Source organism: Maniola hyperantus, chromosome 5 (genome assembly GCF_902806685.2).
Source record: "Maniola hyperantus chromosome 5, iAphHyp1.2, whole genome shotgun sequence".
In the NCBI taxonomy this organism is placed as follows: Eukaryota; Metazoa; Arthropoda; class Insecta; order Lepidoptera; family Nymphalidae; genus Maniola; species Maniola hyperantus.
The window spans coordinates 8,966,180-8,980,320 of NC_048540.1; the positions used below are offsets into that span (position 1 = coordinate 8,966,180).

The 14,141-nt window shown below is 40.5% G+C and overlaps 1 protein-coding gene across 1 annotated transcript in view; it reads right to left on the reverse strand.

Moving 5' to 3' along the window:
- rictor (rapamycin-insensitive companion of Tor) overlaps positions 1-14,141 on the reverse strand; it is a 28,810-nt gene that overhangs the window by 13,850 nt on the left and 819 nt on the right. The window contains exons 3-17 of the mRNA XM_034969070.2: positions 13,177-13,308; positions 12,824-12,954; positions 11,790-11,891; positions 11,116-11,338; positions 10,575-10,728; positions 9,877-9,981; positions 8,447-8,572; positions 7,278-7,943; positions 6,630-6,818; positions 6,119-6,327; positions 5,218-5,611; positions 3,946-4,169; positions 2,953-3,145; positions 1,983-2,247; positions 585-1,140 (exon numbers count right to left, since the gene is read on the reverse strand). Coding sequence (XP_034824961.1) covers positions 585-1,140; positions 1,983-2,247; positions 2,953-3,145; positions 3,946-4,169; positions 5,218-5,611; positions 6,119-6,327; positions 6,630-6,818; positions 7,278-7,943; positions 8,447-8,572; positions 9,877-9,981; positions 10,575-10,728; positions 11,116-11,338; positions 11,790-11,891; positions 12,824-12,954; positions 13,177-13,308 — 3,669 coding nt within the window. The remainder of the gene's footprint in view (positions 1-584; positions 1,141-1,982; positions 2,248-2,952; positions 3,146-3,945; positions 4,170-5,217; positions 5,612-6,118; positions 6,328-6,629; positions 6,819-7,277; positions 7,944-8,446; positions 8,573-9,876; positions 9,982-10,574; positions 10,729-11,115; positions 11,339-11,789; positions 11,892-12,823; positions 12,955-13,176; positions 13,309-14,141) is intronic.

A 14,141-nucleotide genomic window follows, 5' to 3' on the forward strand; every position in this document is an offset into this window, starting at 1 on the left:
ACAACAAAGATAAATATTATAAATGTGAAAGTGCATCTGTCTGTCTGTCTGCTAACTTGTCACGGCCCAACAGTTTAACCGATTTTGATGAAATTTGGTACAGAGTTAGCTTACATCCCGGGGAAGGACGTATGCTAATTTTTATCCAGGAAAATAAAAGAGATCCCACGCGATTTTCTTCCTTCCAGTCCTTATTTTAAAGGTGAACTGTACTTTTGACATGACAGTTGCCCATAGAGTTAGAATGGCGCGTGAGAAGTCATTTTGATTTATTTGATCACAATGATTATCTCGCCTTTTTTAATTTGTTTCTTTATTGGCAACAATAAAAATACACTCCTCGTCGAAGAGCATATTAAGCAGATCCCAGAAACAGGCGAGGACAAACATGTTGGTTAGTGGTACAAGCAAAACCTATAATAATACTTACTGTATGTGTACTTATATACTACTGTCTAAGCTAAGCTCTAAACGATCGAAAGACGTCTTTGAAAGAGGCATCTTAACCTGCCAAACTGTTTTATTTATTTGTACTTTAACCTAAGTTAATAGGACAAAGACATTTATAAAAACTAAACACTTACGGTATAGCATATTTTCCAAGGAAAGAATCACAACTGCTCACACCACTAGTACTGGATTCACTGGTGTTCCTCACACGACCTTCACGCCCGTGATCCAGGGAGTTCATCCTGCCCAATCGATTCTCCATATGGACTCGGTGAGGCGCGCGTTCATAACTCGAACAGTCTCGAAGTATATCGACAGTTCTAGATTCTGTGAGCGAACGCTCGTGTGAACTAGATCCTTGTGTTGGGAGTGTGTGAGATTTTCTCTTGTCCTCGCGTCGTTCAATAAACCCAACTTTATGGTCGACCACATCTTGATCCTTTTCCGTATGGTCTACGGATATTGCACCTATCGTCCTGTTTAATTTGACATGCTCGGAGTGTAAGCTCTCTGCCGTGCTCTGGTCTGTATGGTCGGACTGTTCGCTCAAATCTATATCGAGTGCGTTAAATCGTCGATCGGGCGAGGTGATATAAGCGTTAGTTGTATCTTTTGTTAACAGGTCGGGTAAAGTGTCGTCGGGTATTACTGGGAACTGGTCATGTCTAGTATGTCGGACACATAACCAACCTATAATATAAGACATATATTATTATAATTAAATTCCATAATATATTATTAGGGAGAATCGAAATTTACGGCCGAATGCGGTGGTGACCGTTGCCTCATTGGTTTGATTAAAAAGTACTAAAATTTCAAAATGAGTTCGTAATGGAGTTCCGCTATTAAAGTTGTTATTCTTTTGCAGAATTGTATAAAATTAACTTAATAATAATCGCAATTGTGTTTAAATAAGTTGTAAAGGTATAAAACCTATGTAATAAATAATTTTCTTGTAAACTGAAAACAGTTCGTTATCCTGATTTTCATAGACAAATCCAATGATATACCTAATAATATATATTACAATTCCAATATCAGAGTTTGTATATACGCACGAAAGCTTTTTAATAAGCGTTACCTAATAGTTGCGTACATAATGACAGCAACTATACTCTTTTCGCGGAAAGAAGTTAGTATAGTGCTCTCTCTGTTACGTAATCCCATACAAATTGATAGAGACAAACATCTCAGTGGGCGCTAACCATTTTGAGACACCAACCATTCACAAACGAAACTATGTTTTCTAATCTAATTTCGAATGTTTTTGGAAACACGTTTGTGACTCAAAATGGTTAACGTCCACTGAGATTTTTATCTCCTTTATGGGATTACGTAACAGAGAGAGCGCTATACTAACTTCTTTCCGCAGATATAATATAATAGCACACAGAATACTTAATAGTACAAAAGTATCTATTAACAAGTCAGCGTTTTCAAAACGCATCGCTGTTATATCTGAATCTGAATGAGGCTTTAAAGAAACACATTATTTAACTACCATACAAAATATTAATCCTAGCCAAACTTACCTAAATCCGCAAGTAAGTTAGCACCGTCATAAGTACTTCCAATTAGACCCAGAACATAGAAAGCGGTCGCCCGTACCGAATACACTGGGCTGTATCTGGCCAAACTCACGATATGGACGGGTACAGAATCTTCCAGAAAACCGTTGCTTAAGTTGATTAGCTGTTGAAGGCCTTGCGGGGTCACGCCCGTGTTACCCACCGCCCATAATGATGCCTTCAATTCTGCGACCTCTTGCTCCGTAATACATTTCTTTTTCTGTAGAATCTGTTCGCAAAATTTTACAAAGTTTGAAAATTATTACATACTAGATCATATACTTCATCCGCATGGATTTAGGTTTTTAAAAATCCCGTGGGAACTCTTTGATTTTCCGGGCTAAAAGTAGCCTATGTCCTTCCTCGGGATGCAAGCTATCTTTGTACCAAATTGCGTCAAAATCGGTTGAACGGCTGAGCCGTGAAAAGCAAGCAGACAGACAGACAGACACACTTTTGCATGTATAATATTAAGTATGGATAATCCCACTTCATATTTTAAATTTCGAGCGCGCTTGATCATCAACCCGAGCTAAGACGCTAAAGAGTGTGTGATCGAGAACAATCGCATCACTGTGTGTTAGAAAGAGAAGCACATCTATATAAATTAATGTAGCAAACTATTCTAAGTGCAAAAATACCAAATGAAAATTATTTAAGAGTACCAATAATTTAGATTTGCCATTACATACATTTAAAAATTGTGTAAAAACACACTTAGGTTATTCCTCAGTGAACACAACTAGCTGAGCTTTAAGTTACCCACAAGTAACTTTTTATGAAAAAAGCAACTGTTGAGTTTCTTACTGGCTCTTCTCAGTAGAATCTATATTTCGAACCAATAATAGAGTCACAGACGTAGCATAAGATTGACATTGTCGAAAAAAAATGATTTTGATTTTTTGATTTTGAATGCCCATCTCTAACCATTTACCTTATAGTGTGCCGGCAAGACGGCAGCAAGCAGGCCCTTGGTGAAAGGTGGCGGGGCGGCGTGCGTGGGTCGCGCTAGCGCAGCGTACATGTGCGGCGGCGGGCGCGCCACGCGGCGCGCGTTGCGCGGCCGTCGCGACTCCTCCGCCAGGGTCAGCGCCTCGTGCACCACCGCCTCCACCAGCCGCACGTATCTGTTGCCACACAAATAAATAGATAAAATAGAAAGAACGCGTTTTGTGGGTCTCCGAGCAAAATGCTGTGCTAGTCGTATTATGTACAACTTATATATAATAATATAATATAATTTAATCTGTCATCTTTCAAGAGGTTACTTAGCAACGTTGTTATTGGTCTTTTTCAACAAATAACAACAATGTCAGAGTGAAGTACGATGCTGGGTAATTTATCGACAGACTAGATGGTGCCCGCGACTTCGTCTGTCTTTACATATTACATATGTTAAAAAATCCCGCGGTAACCATGAATTTTTTAAAAAGTCCAACCAATCCAATCTATCTCCAAGTTTTGTCGTGAAAGAGTATCAAACACAAACACACCCACACACGCACGCACGCACGAACACACACCACCTTTATAATATTAGTGTCATTACAGATTGACTGCTGAGAGTCGTGACTCTTTCCATCAGTACCCTTATTATAAATGCGAAAGTGTGTTTGTTTGTTGGTTTGTCCTTCAATCACGTCGCAACAGAGCAACGGATTGACGTGATTTTTTGCATGGGCACAGTCAAAGACCTGGAGAGTGACATAGGCTACTTTTTATCTCGGAAAATCAAAGAACTCCCACTGGATTGCTAAAAACCTAAATCCACGGGTACGAAGTCGCGGGCGTAAGCTAGTTATTCATAATGGTAGTTTTCGTGGGATAATAATGCAGTGGGTTCCCAAATCCTTCCGCAATCTCTCGTGAGATAATAAGAGTACATCTGCCGACATGTCACATTGACAAAGTGAATTTAGTTTCTTACCTATAGTTATAAGACTTGTTCCAGAAATCCAAGTGTTTCTTCACAAACGTGATAGCATTAGAATCGACTTTTTGAGCCGCGGCAGCTACTTCTAGTCCAAGCCATAGCAGGTACCCTCGGTCCCCCACCGCCGATAGGTCCAAAGCAGCCGGGTCGGCAGCTTTGTCTAGTCGACAGCTCTGAGCGAGGGCATCCCTCATTGTCATTAACTTTTCGAACAATATCTGCAGATATTTGAAAATAACAACTTTTGAAGTTATAAAAAAACGAATCAAAATAACAACACGCTTGAATTCAAGCTGATACTGATTTCAGCTAATTAAGTTAGAAAACATCTAACAAATTCTTAGAGAATTAACATATACAGTACCGAGCAGAAAATATTGTACACCAACCTTTAGATAGAGATAGTGGTTTCGTAGAGCGTTGTGTCTGTCGTTAGGCCGTTAAAAGGTCAGATAGGTATGAGTGGCGGAGACAACGCCCTACGAAGCCGAAACCTCTTTCTAAAGATGTACAATGTACAATGTTTTCTGCCGGCTACTGTACAATATTACCATCTTTATAAGTCTTATCGCCAAAATTCGCAACTTAACGCCGTGCCGACTAAAACTGAATGTACACCAATGAAATACAGACCTTATTTCTTGATGTTAAGATTTTAAACAGAAGAACAATTGACACTTGTTCTATCCGCTAATGATTCGCGCGTCCAAAACATGGCAAGTAGGCAACAACCACTAGCGGACGGACGCACGTTATGGCCAAGATGATGATGAAGGGAAGTGGATGGATGGGGAAGGCGGAGGATCGTGTGTGGTGGCGTGCTCTTGGGAAGGCCTAAGTCCAGCAGTGGACGCAAACAGGCTGATTTATTCATTGAAGATGATTTCACGCAATTCAAAATAAGTTTTTTTTTAAAGAGTATTAGGGCGGAATTTGAACCGTCGACCTTTCGGTTTTCAGTCCACTCCTATACCGGTTGAGCTATTGAGGCTCTATTTCTGCGTAGGCTGCCGTAACTTATAAAAGTGGTAGTACGGTATAGTTCTTGCATTTCACGAGGGCGAGTGACTCATGCTTGTGTGTAAGTCGTATCGTTATAACTTATACGTAAGGTACAGTAAATGTGTGCGTTTGCTAGCGCTTACTCGCGACTGATTGGTCGGACGTGCACGCACACTTACGCAATGTTCGTGTATACGACGTAACCACAAGTAAAGTCCACTCGCCTTCGTGAATTGCAAGAACTGTACTAGTAAAATTACTAACCGGTACGCTATAAGCTTCTTCTAGAATATTCAAAGCACACTTTACAACAGCCTTCGACTCATCTTTGACTTGTCCGACCAACATTTGCAAAATCCAAGTATCCATGTCCACACCGCCAGTCACTTCAATTTCATCTCTCTGCGTGAACTTTGAGTATTCTGGTACAACATGCTTCTTGAGTTTGGACTTTTTTCTCACCAAATCTCTAGACTTTCGCGAGGCTCTTAGGAGTACGTTTAGGAACTGAGTTGCATACAATCTTGAGGCTAGGATATTGCATGTTAGTGTTTTGGCAAGTACGTCCCGTGGACTCGAATCCATGGTATAATCTAAACTTGATATAACTAATTTTACGTAACAACTATGGTGAGTCTTAGTAGATAGTTCTAGGAGACTGTGAACAAGAGAATAATGGTCATTAAACCTTCAACGAAGAATTCAATTACACTAAGAAAAACACTTAGTGAAGGAAGCATTTAGAAGGAAATGATCATATGGTAAACAATATAACAATTATAGCCTTGTTGGTCTAGTGATTAGAGTGTTTGACGTGCAGATGACGAGGTCTAGGGTTCGATTCCCGACCACAAAAACTAGGTATTTCGACATGAAATTTACAGCACTAGCTCAAAGTTAGGATGATAGCAATGTTTCACCCCCGTGCCTCGGAGAACAGGTAATGCGTCGGTCCTGTGCCTGATCTCTCTCCGGTCATGTCGGATTTCCATCCCAGCGGACGAGGGAGATAGTGCGCCTGTGTTTGCACATACACTTGTGTACAATATCTCCCTTACAGAGGCTAATTTCTGTAGACTGGACGCTGTGACCGACCGGCAGGGCAATTTTTTTTTTTACAAAGAATATTAACAATTTATTATTAAGGGATTTAGTCACAGCTTACTTTTCATACAGCCCGGTCTGTTTGAACAGCCGTAGCCCAGCGTGCGAGTGACACAACTGCCCAATGAAGAGGAAGTACATCTGGCACATAGTGTTGCACATATGCTGCGGGCTGAACAAACACTCGTGCGCTTTCCGACCCGTCTCTATCGCCTCAATCTGACGACTCACGTCCGTGAACAGCTCTTTTAGCATCCTCTGTGTATCAACCTACAAAAAATTGCAAATGCTCTCTCACTATTGTAAAAGAGTTCTTGTCCTCTAGTCTGGTCTGGTGGAAAGCTACGACTACATAAATTTCAAACCCCTGTTTCACACCCTTAGGGGTTGAATTTTCAAAAATCCTTTCTTAGCGGATGCCTACGTCATATTAGCTATCTGCATCCCAAATTTCAGCCTGATCCGTCCAGTAGTTTGAGCTGTGCGTTGATAGATCAGTCAGTCAGTCATTCAGTCAGTCAGTCACGCACCTTTTCTTTTTATATATTCCCTATTTCAACTTCCGTACTCACATCATTGTGACGTAACAGATGACGTATTAGCTGACATCCGGCACGCGTGGGCGAGTGTCCGTTACACGTGGTCGATAGATCCGTGTGAGAATACTTATTCGAGGACGGTTTCAAGTAGTTAACAATGCGACTAGCCCAGTCTCTGTGTCCGCTGTCGTTCAAATTCAACAAAGGCGTGCTGTTTGTTTCCTAAAAAAACACAAAGATAGAACAACTCATAAATAGAGCCGAAAACATACTATAAACAAACAAACATCCGACAGGACGTGAAAATATTACAAACTAGCTTTTGCACGCGACTCCGTTTGTATAGCCTATAGCACTCGGGGATAAAATCTATCAGTGAATGAATTTTCAGAATCGGACCATTAGTTATACATTTAAACCTTCTCGAAGAATCCGTCAATTCATTGTTGAAAACCGTATCAAAATCCATACAGTAGTTTCTGAGATAAGCGCGAACGGTGGAGTGGAGTGACTTTTTTTTAAACATCTTTATTGTTGAATACTATGACAAAGAATAAAAATACAGGATATGCTTAAAAATAAAGGAAATTGTTTTATACTAAGTAGTAAAAGCTGTATACTGTAGGTCCAATAAATAGTCTGCGAAACTACGTTTTTAATTTTTATGATATTAAATCTCACCTTTAAAATAGTCCTAATGATTTCCCAATTCCAAGTATTGCCATCTTTATTTTGTAGGACGAGGGAAGATTTTATTAAACTATCACTGTCCCCTCGATCCCAAAAACTGAAGAACTTCGCGGTCTTCGTCACAGCGGTACTAGTCCGTGAACCGACACTCGTACTTTTCACTAGAGCACTAACATTTCTTCTGATCGCAACATCGGCCCTCGAACCGATGCTGTGTCGCTTCGGCTCGCATTCGGTGTCCGATTCATTTAAGAACTCTATGCTGTTATCTTTGTGCAAGTCCAACGCGCACATCGGTTTGGCTTTACTCGCTCTATTGTCTTTCTCCTTTCGACTCTTCGAGGTATCCTCTATCTTAGATTTAAATGCACCACTGCAATACTGGAGAATGTGATCTAGGAACAGGCTGTTGCTCGCGGGCCGCGATTCGAACATCGAATGCAGTCGTTTGAGCGCCGCGACGGCCGCGAGAGCTTGTGGCTTCCCGGCCGACGCCTGGGATATGAGGGAGGGCAGTGCGGGAGTTATATTACATATTTGAGGCGGTAGGAACAGGTGTATTAAATGCAACAGTTGGCCTAACAGTACGGTGGCTCTGACCGATATAAATGTGTCACTTGTCACTATTACTTCTGCTAATCCATCCAGAAGGCCGGCCTGAAATATGATAAACAAAATAAAAGACAAGTTTTAAATAGCAAAAATGTACAATTTATAAGTAAGGATTTCAACATACTGTTTTCACAGTAATTTGTAATCTTTCGATCGATTTCGTTAAACACACAAAAGTTAGTGTTAATAAATGACCGTTAATTAATTGATTTGTTTTTATTGATTACTAGCTTATGCCCGCGACTTTGTACGTGTGGACTACACAAATTTCAAACCCCTATTTTACTCCTTTAGGGGTTGAATTTTGAAAAATCCTGTCTTAGCGGATGCCTTTGTCATAATAGCCATCTGCATGCCAAATTTCAGCCTAATCCGTCCAGTAGTTTGAGCTGTGCGTTGATAGATCAGTCAGTCAGTCAGTCACTTTTTCTTTTTACATAATATAAAGAATATTAGTGAACGTGGAACGCAGAAATCAACTCAGAAACCAGGAATATTGTTCTTTATTACATGTTTGTTTTATATTTTCACTAAGATTTTTAACGTACCTCTAAGAAACACTGAAGTAGCAGTGCAAGATGGATTTCAATTATATCTGGGCCAGTAGCACTCAAGTGAGGTAAAATTGCAACGCCTTCAGCCGCTACGAAACCTTCGTTTAGTCGCCAAGAATCCTAATACAATAATCATGTCATTTGATTGTAACATTTAAAAGTATGTTAACAGCCTTATAGACAAAATCTATTCTCTCTCTGCAAGCAATACGGTAAGCATAGAGATCAAAATATATTGTCATTTTTAGTCCATAGACCCTTAGGCACAGATAGAAATAGTATTAAATGCTTTCCTGGGACCTACATAATATTGATACGGAGTATAGATTTTAACTTGTTCATACAAAAATAAATTTTAGTGTAAATGTTGTATTTAATATTATGTCTGTCTCTCTCACGTATGTTTTTAAAACGCGCACACTGATGTTTTGCTGTACAACAATCTCACGCTTCTTTAGCACTTCTGAATTTTGCATTCTCTAGCAAATATTGTTTCCATAAGTTGAGTTTCAGCTTAAATTGTGCAGGTAACGAAATTTTTATTTTTATTTAGACATCTTTATTGCTAACTACAATATTACAAAGACAAAAATACAGAATATCTACACTTAAAAACAAAGAGCAACTTTGTCACTACAGTAATATCTTGTCCCGATATCAATCCGAAAAAAAACTTGTACAAAATAAGTGTCTACTAAAGCAGAGCGGCGAGGTGATTACGTAAAACGATGCAGTAGCGACAGCAGTAGCAATCCAGCAGTTCATTTGCTGTCTCTCTTCTTCTTCTTCTTATTTTGCTTTGTGGCTATTGCTGTCTCTCTCAAGCCAGACGTTTGACAGCAATCATCGCGAGATTTACGCCTGTCGCGAGGTAGGTAATCACCCCGCGGGACGGTGCTGTGTTTCTATCAGATTACTGATCTATCTTTCTCTCTCTCTCTCTCTGTGCGTCGTATTACTCATTGCTGAGGGTCGTGACTCTTTTACATTAATCACATAATGGTAGAAGTTTTCTTGTGATAATAATGTGGTGGGCACCAGATCTTTCCGCATACAACTTGACTAAGTCAAAGTCAAATGATTTATTCAAAATAGGTAATAAATTACTCTTTTCGACTGTCAGTTGTTGGATTTGTAAGATATAGTGGTGATAATTATTACGCAAACTTAAAACTAAAGCTACGATTAAGAGAACGAAATTTTGAATCTTATGTTTTTATAGCTATTATCAGATGTTAGTGATAATAACCGGGACCGACGCGACGGTTTAACATGCTCCCCGAGCGTCGGAGGAAAATGGAAACTAATAATTCGGATCGTATTTCTCTCAGTTTCCGATAGAACCAGTGCGCTTACGCACTACCGCCCACGGCCCTACAGCTTACAGAAAATGGATTTTGTATAAGCCCTCTGATAAAACTTACTTGAAAGTCAGATGGATCGACAGCATCCAGTGCAACGGAAATTTCATCTGTCCACTCTGGTTGGGGCAGTCCAACCAATTCATACAGCAAGTCCAAAATTGCTTTCTAAAAGATATAATAAAATGTCACGTTAATATTTTAATCTTTAAGCTGGGGCTTTGCCGCGATAGTTTGACAGTTACGGTGTGACGATCGCAAACACCTCTCATTGGCCGACACTCGCTCACTATTGGCTACAATGCATTGTTGTAACAACAATACCACAGATAGGTGCAGTTTTTCGGAATCGACCAGCTCGGCGCACTTTGGCGTCAAGTCAACGAACGAAAAAAACACTACAGACTCAAGACACATAGCTGGTAAGGATCTTTCCGCACTGCGGGACTGCGTTCTGATATGCTGTTTTATTTATCTCACATAACACGATCAAGTTTTAACGATTTCAGTCATGTTATCTCCAGGCATCACCTGTGGCAGAAGACTTCTAGTATACTCAAGCTAGTATACTCACTCGGACGTCCAGCGAAAGCGCCGCGACCGGCGCACGCAGGCCGCCCGCGCTGTAAGGGTAGCAGAAGCAAAGCAATCCCGGCGAGCTGCGCAGCACGCACAGCAGCGCCAGCCGGATGTACATGAGCGGCATCTCGAACTCATCCTTGAAGTGAAGCACTACAGTGCACTACCCCTAGTATACTCACTCGGACCTCCAGCCGCGGCAGGGACAACGCCGCGACCAGCGCGTGCAGGCCGCCCGCGCTGCAAGGGTGGCAGAAGTGCAGCAAGCCCGGCCAGCTGCGTAGCACGCACAGCAGCGCCAGCCGGCTACACGTGAACCGCATCTCGCGCTCATCCCTGAAGCGAAGCAATCTCTAGTATCCACTATTCAAATGCTTCATTAGCATTTGAATAGCAGCAGGATGGTGAGTCTAAGTGTGAGTGAAGCCCTGCTTTCACTTTCCACACCTTTCACTCACAAATGAAATAATGTTACTTTAGCAAAGGGTCGTATTGTCGTCGTCAATATGATCATAGTCTTCAAATTAATGAATTTTTATTGCTAGCCTAATAAGTATGTATTGTATACCGGCTATGACCTGGTGCTGTAAACTTTAACGTATTTTATTCATGGCAATTAAAGAGGTATTTTTTGCATTAAAGATTATTAAACTAAATAAACCGATTCTTCTAATAATAATAACTTAATAGTATTAATTTTCGTTAACAGCTATTCTGACTCACCTATTAGTATCTGTTCCAGCGGGTCTGAAGTGGAAATCGCAATACGGCGAGTTGAGACACGTGAGGTCAATCCGCGCTGCGTTTCGCGACTTGGGGTCATTGAGCGTATGCAACAGCACCCCGCAGAGCGCCTCCGCCATCCGCGGAGTGGCGCACTCGGCCAGCTGCCGCGTCACTGCCGTCACTCCACCGCAAGATATGAATAGATCCGGGTTGAGAACGCCTACGAACAGGGAACAGACCAGCCCCCCAATTGTGTAAGAATAACAATTTCATGTCTATCGCAATATTCAAAAAATTCTGCCTTTGATTGGCTGTGAAAAAATGTAAATAGCGAATCAAAGGGCAGAATTTCTTGACGATTGCGATAGCGATGAAATGGTTATTCTTACACAATCAGGGGGCTTTTGCATTATGATCTTTTTTTTAAAAAATATTTATAATCAAATTAGATACATATAATATTTACATTTTGCGACTCTCTTTTGGCATAGCCCATTTTAAAAACTAGATATCCTTGAATCCGCTGCTATTGGCATTAGCGATAGAACTGCGATAAATACATTATTTTACAGTTACTGTTTTTTAAATAAAATAAAAAACTTTAGCAGATGGTTGTTGGGTGGGATGGATGTTTGTTTGATTTGCATTGTAATCTAATGCTTGGAACTTACATATCTCTGCAAGAGTTGCAATGGCCGGTCTGGACAACCTGTCCCCACTGCCATCCCCAGCGCTGCCGGCCCTGGCTACTGCCGCGAGACATCGTAGAAGACCTTGAATGAACAATTACTTTTAATGTACCACCCAAATTGTATATATACAACACAATCATTTTTTATTGGTGTCCTATCATGTGATCAGTTGGCCGATTATGAGCAGATTGGTTGGAAGCCAGATTGGCGTTCACAGGCAACTTTCCCAGCGCGCGGGAAGAGCCCAGTGTGTCTGAACTCCTATATGACTTTTTTTAAATCGATGAATCATCGCCTGCTGCATTGTCAATTATTGCGCTGCCAGACTGCCTATCGGATCCCATCTCATTTGGATGATTCTATAGGCAGGGGCCTGATATCGCTACACGAGGGTCATGTGGCCTAGTTGTGACAATATATATCAATCAAATTATATAGTTAAGCAACATTGGCCCATGTTGGTAACTGGATGGGTGAGCACCTTTGGAGTTCCTCTGTGCCTCAGAGGGCAAAGCTGTTGGTGCCGGTTATTATCACTAACATCTGATAATAACAGAAATAAATTGTAAAACATAAGAGTCGGAATCTTGTTCTCTTAGTCGAGTTGTGAAGAGATGAAGCAGGATCTGAGAACCCACCACATTATTACCCCATGAAAACTGCTATCATCAAGTGACTCACTAATGACCCTCAGAGTGAGGAGTACGATGCATAGAGAGAGATACCTTGACCGATGAAAGCAGCTCGATGTTTTCTGAGTCCCTGTTCAACAGCGCCCACCGCAGCAATCACACGACGTAACGATGCATAAAGAGAGATACTTTGATCGATGAAAGCGGCTCGATGTTTTCTGTGTCCCTGTTCAACAGCGCCCACCACAGCAATCACACGACGTAACGATGCATAGAGAGAGATACCTTGATCGATGAAAGCGGCTCGATGTTTTCTGTATCCCTGTTCAACAGTGCCCACCACAGCAATCACACGACGTAACGATGCATAGAGAGAGATACCTTGATCAATGAAGGCGGCTCGATGTTTTCTGTGTCCCTGTTCAACAGCGCCCACCACAGCAATCACACGACGTACGACTTTCAAAGCTTGCGCGCGCTCTTCTTCATTACGGAGCATCAAGTCCATTGACCTTTTTTTAAATTAAATATTATTGGTACCTTATTGGTTTGGTTGTACACAATATTAATAGCAGGTTCAAAAGTAAGTGAAAAAAGTAGCGCTACCCTTTCCTGTTGGATATATTGTGAAAAGGATAGTGCAACATGTACATCACATAGTTTCTTTATTCTGAGATTTGTGTAATACTTTATATTATGTCAGTAAATACTTTGATGATTAAAAATACAAATACCTTATTACAAGGTAAGGCAGCTTTAAATTGTTGAATGTGGCAACATCCGTTTCCGTTTTTATTAAATAGCGCAAGACTCTTAACGCTGCTGCTCTTATAACCATAGACTCATCAATTAAACTAATCCGGATGCTGAAATAAAATAACAAATAAAAATAGTCCAAACCTGACAATGCATGTAGTCCTTTTACGCCATGAAAAAATCATCAAATAAAAGTTTGCACAAGGGTTGGTGTTTACCCCTAAATTTTGCCAAGCTTCACTCAACAGAATTTCTGAAAAATCTTTTTTTAGGGGGTCTACTTCCTACAGAAAACTGACATGCAAAATTTCAAGTTTCTAGAGCCAGCAGTTTGAACTGTAAATTACTATGTTCTGTCAGAGTTACTTTCTATGTATAGCATTTTTCTCCTTATATATAAATAAACTAGTTAATGCTCAGTTTACAGTGCCTTTTATGTTAGCAGCTCATGCCACATATTAAATATTAATATTGTTATATCAGAAACCATCCTGAGTTTCAACAACTGTTAGAAACAAGTGTTAGAAACGGTAAACTTTGACAGTATAGATTTCGTTTATGACAAAGGCACTCACTAAGAAAGGATTTTTGGATTTTTTTTAGAGGATGAAAGTTTCTATAGAAGTTGATCATTTTTCAAGTTATATCCATGAAATTCAATATTTGAGCTTTTAAGCAAAAATGGAGAAGTCCACAGGTTATTTGGATATCCCACTGCCTCACTGATTTAAAAAATTCCACTTGTGCGAAGCTGGGGTGGGTTAGCTAGTAATAATATAGATAGACTAGCTTATGTCCACGTCGTCATCCATGTGGACTACATAAATTTCAAACCCCTATTTAATCCAACCCCAAACACAGGGGTTGAATTTTAAAAATCCTTTCTCAGCAGATATCTATGTCATAACAGCTATCTGGCAAATTTTAGCCAGATCGTTACAGT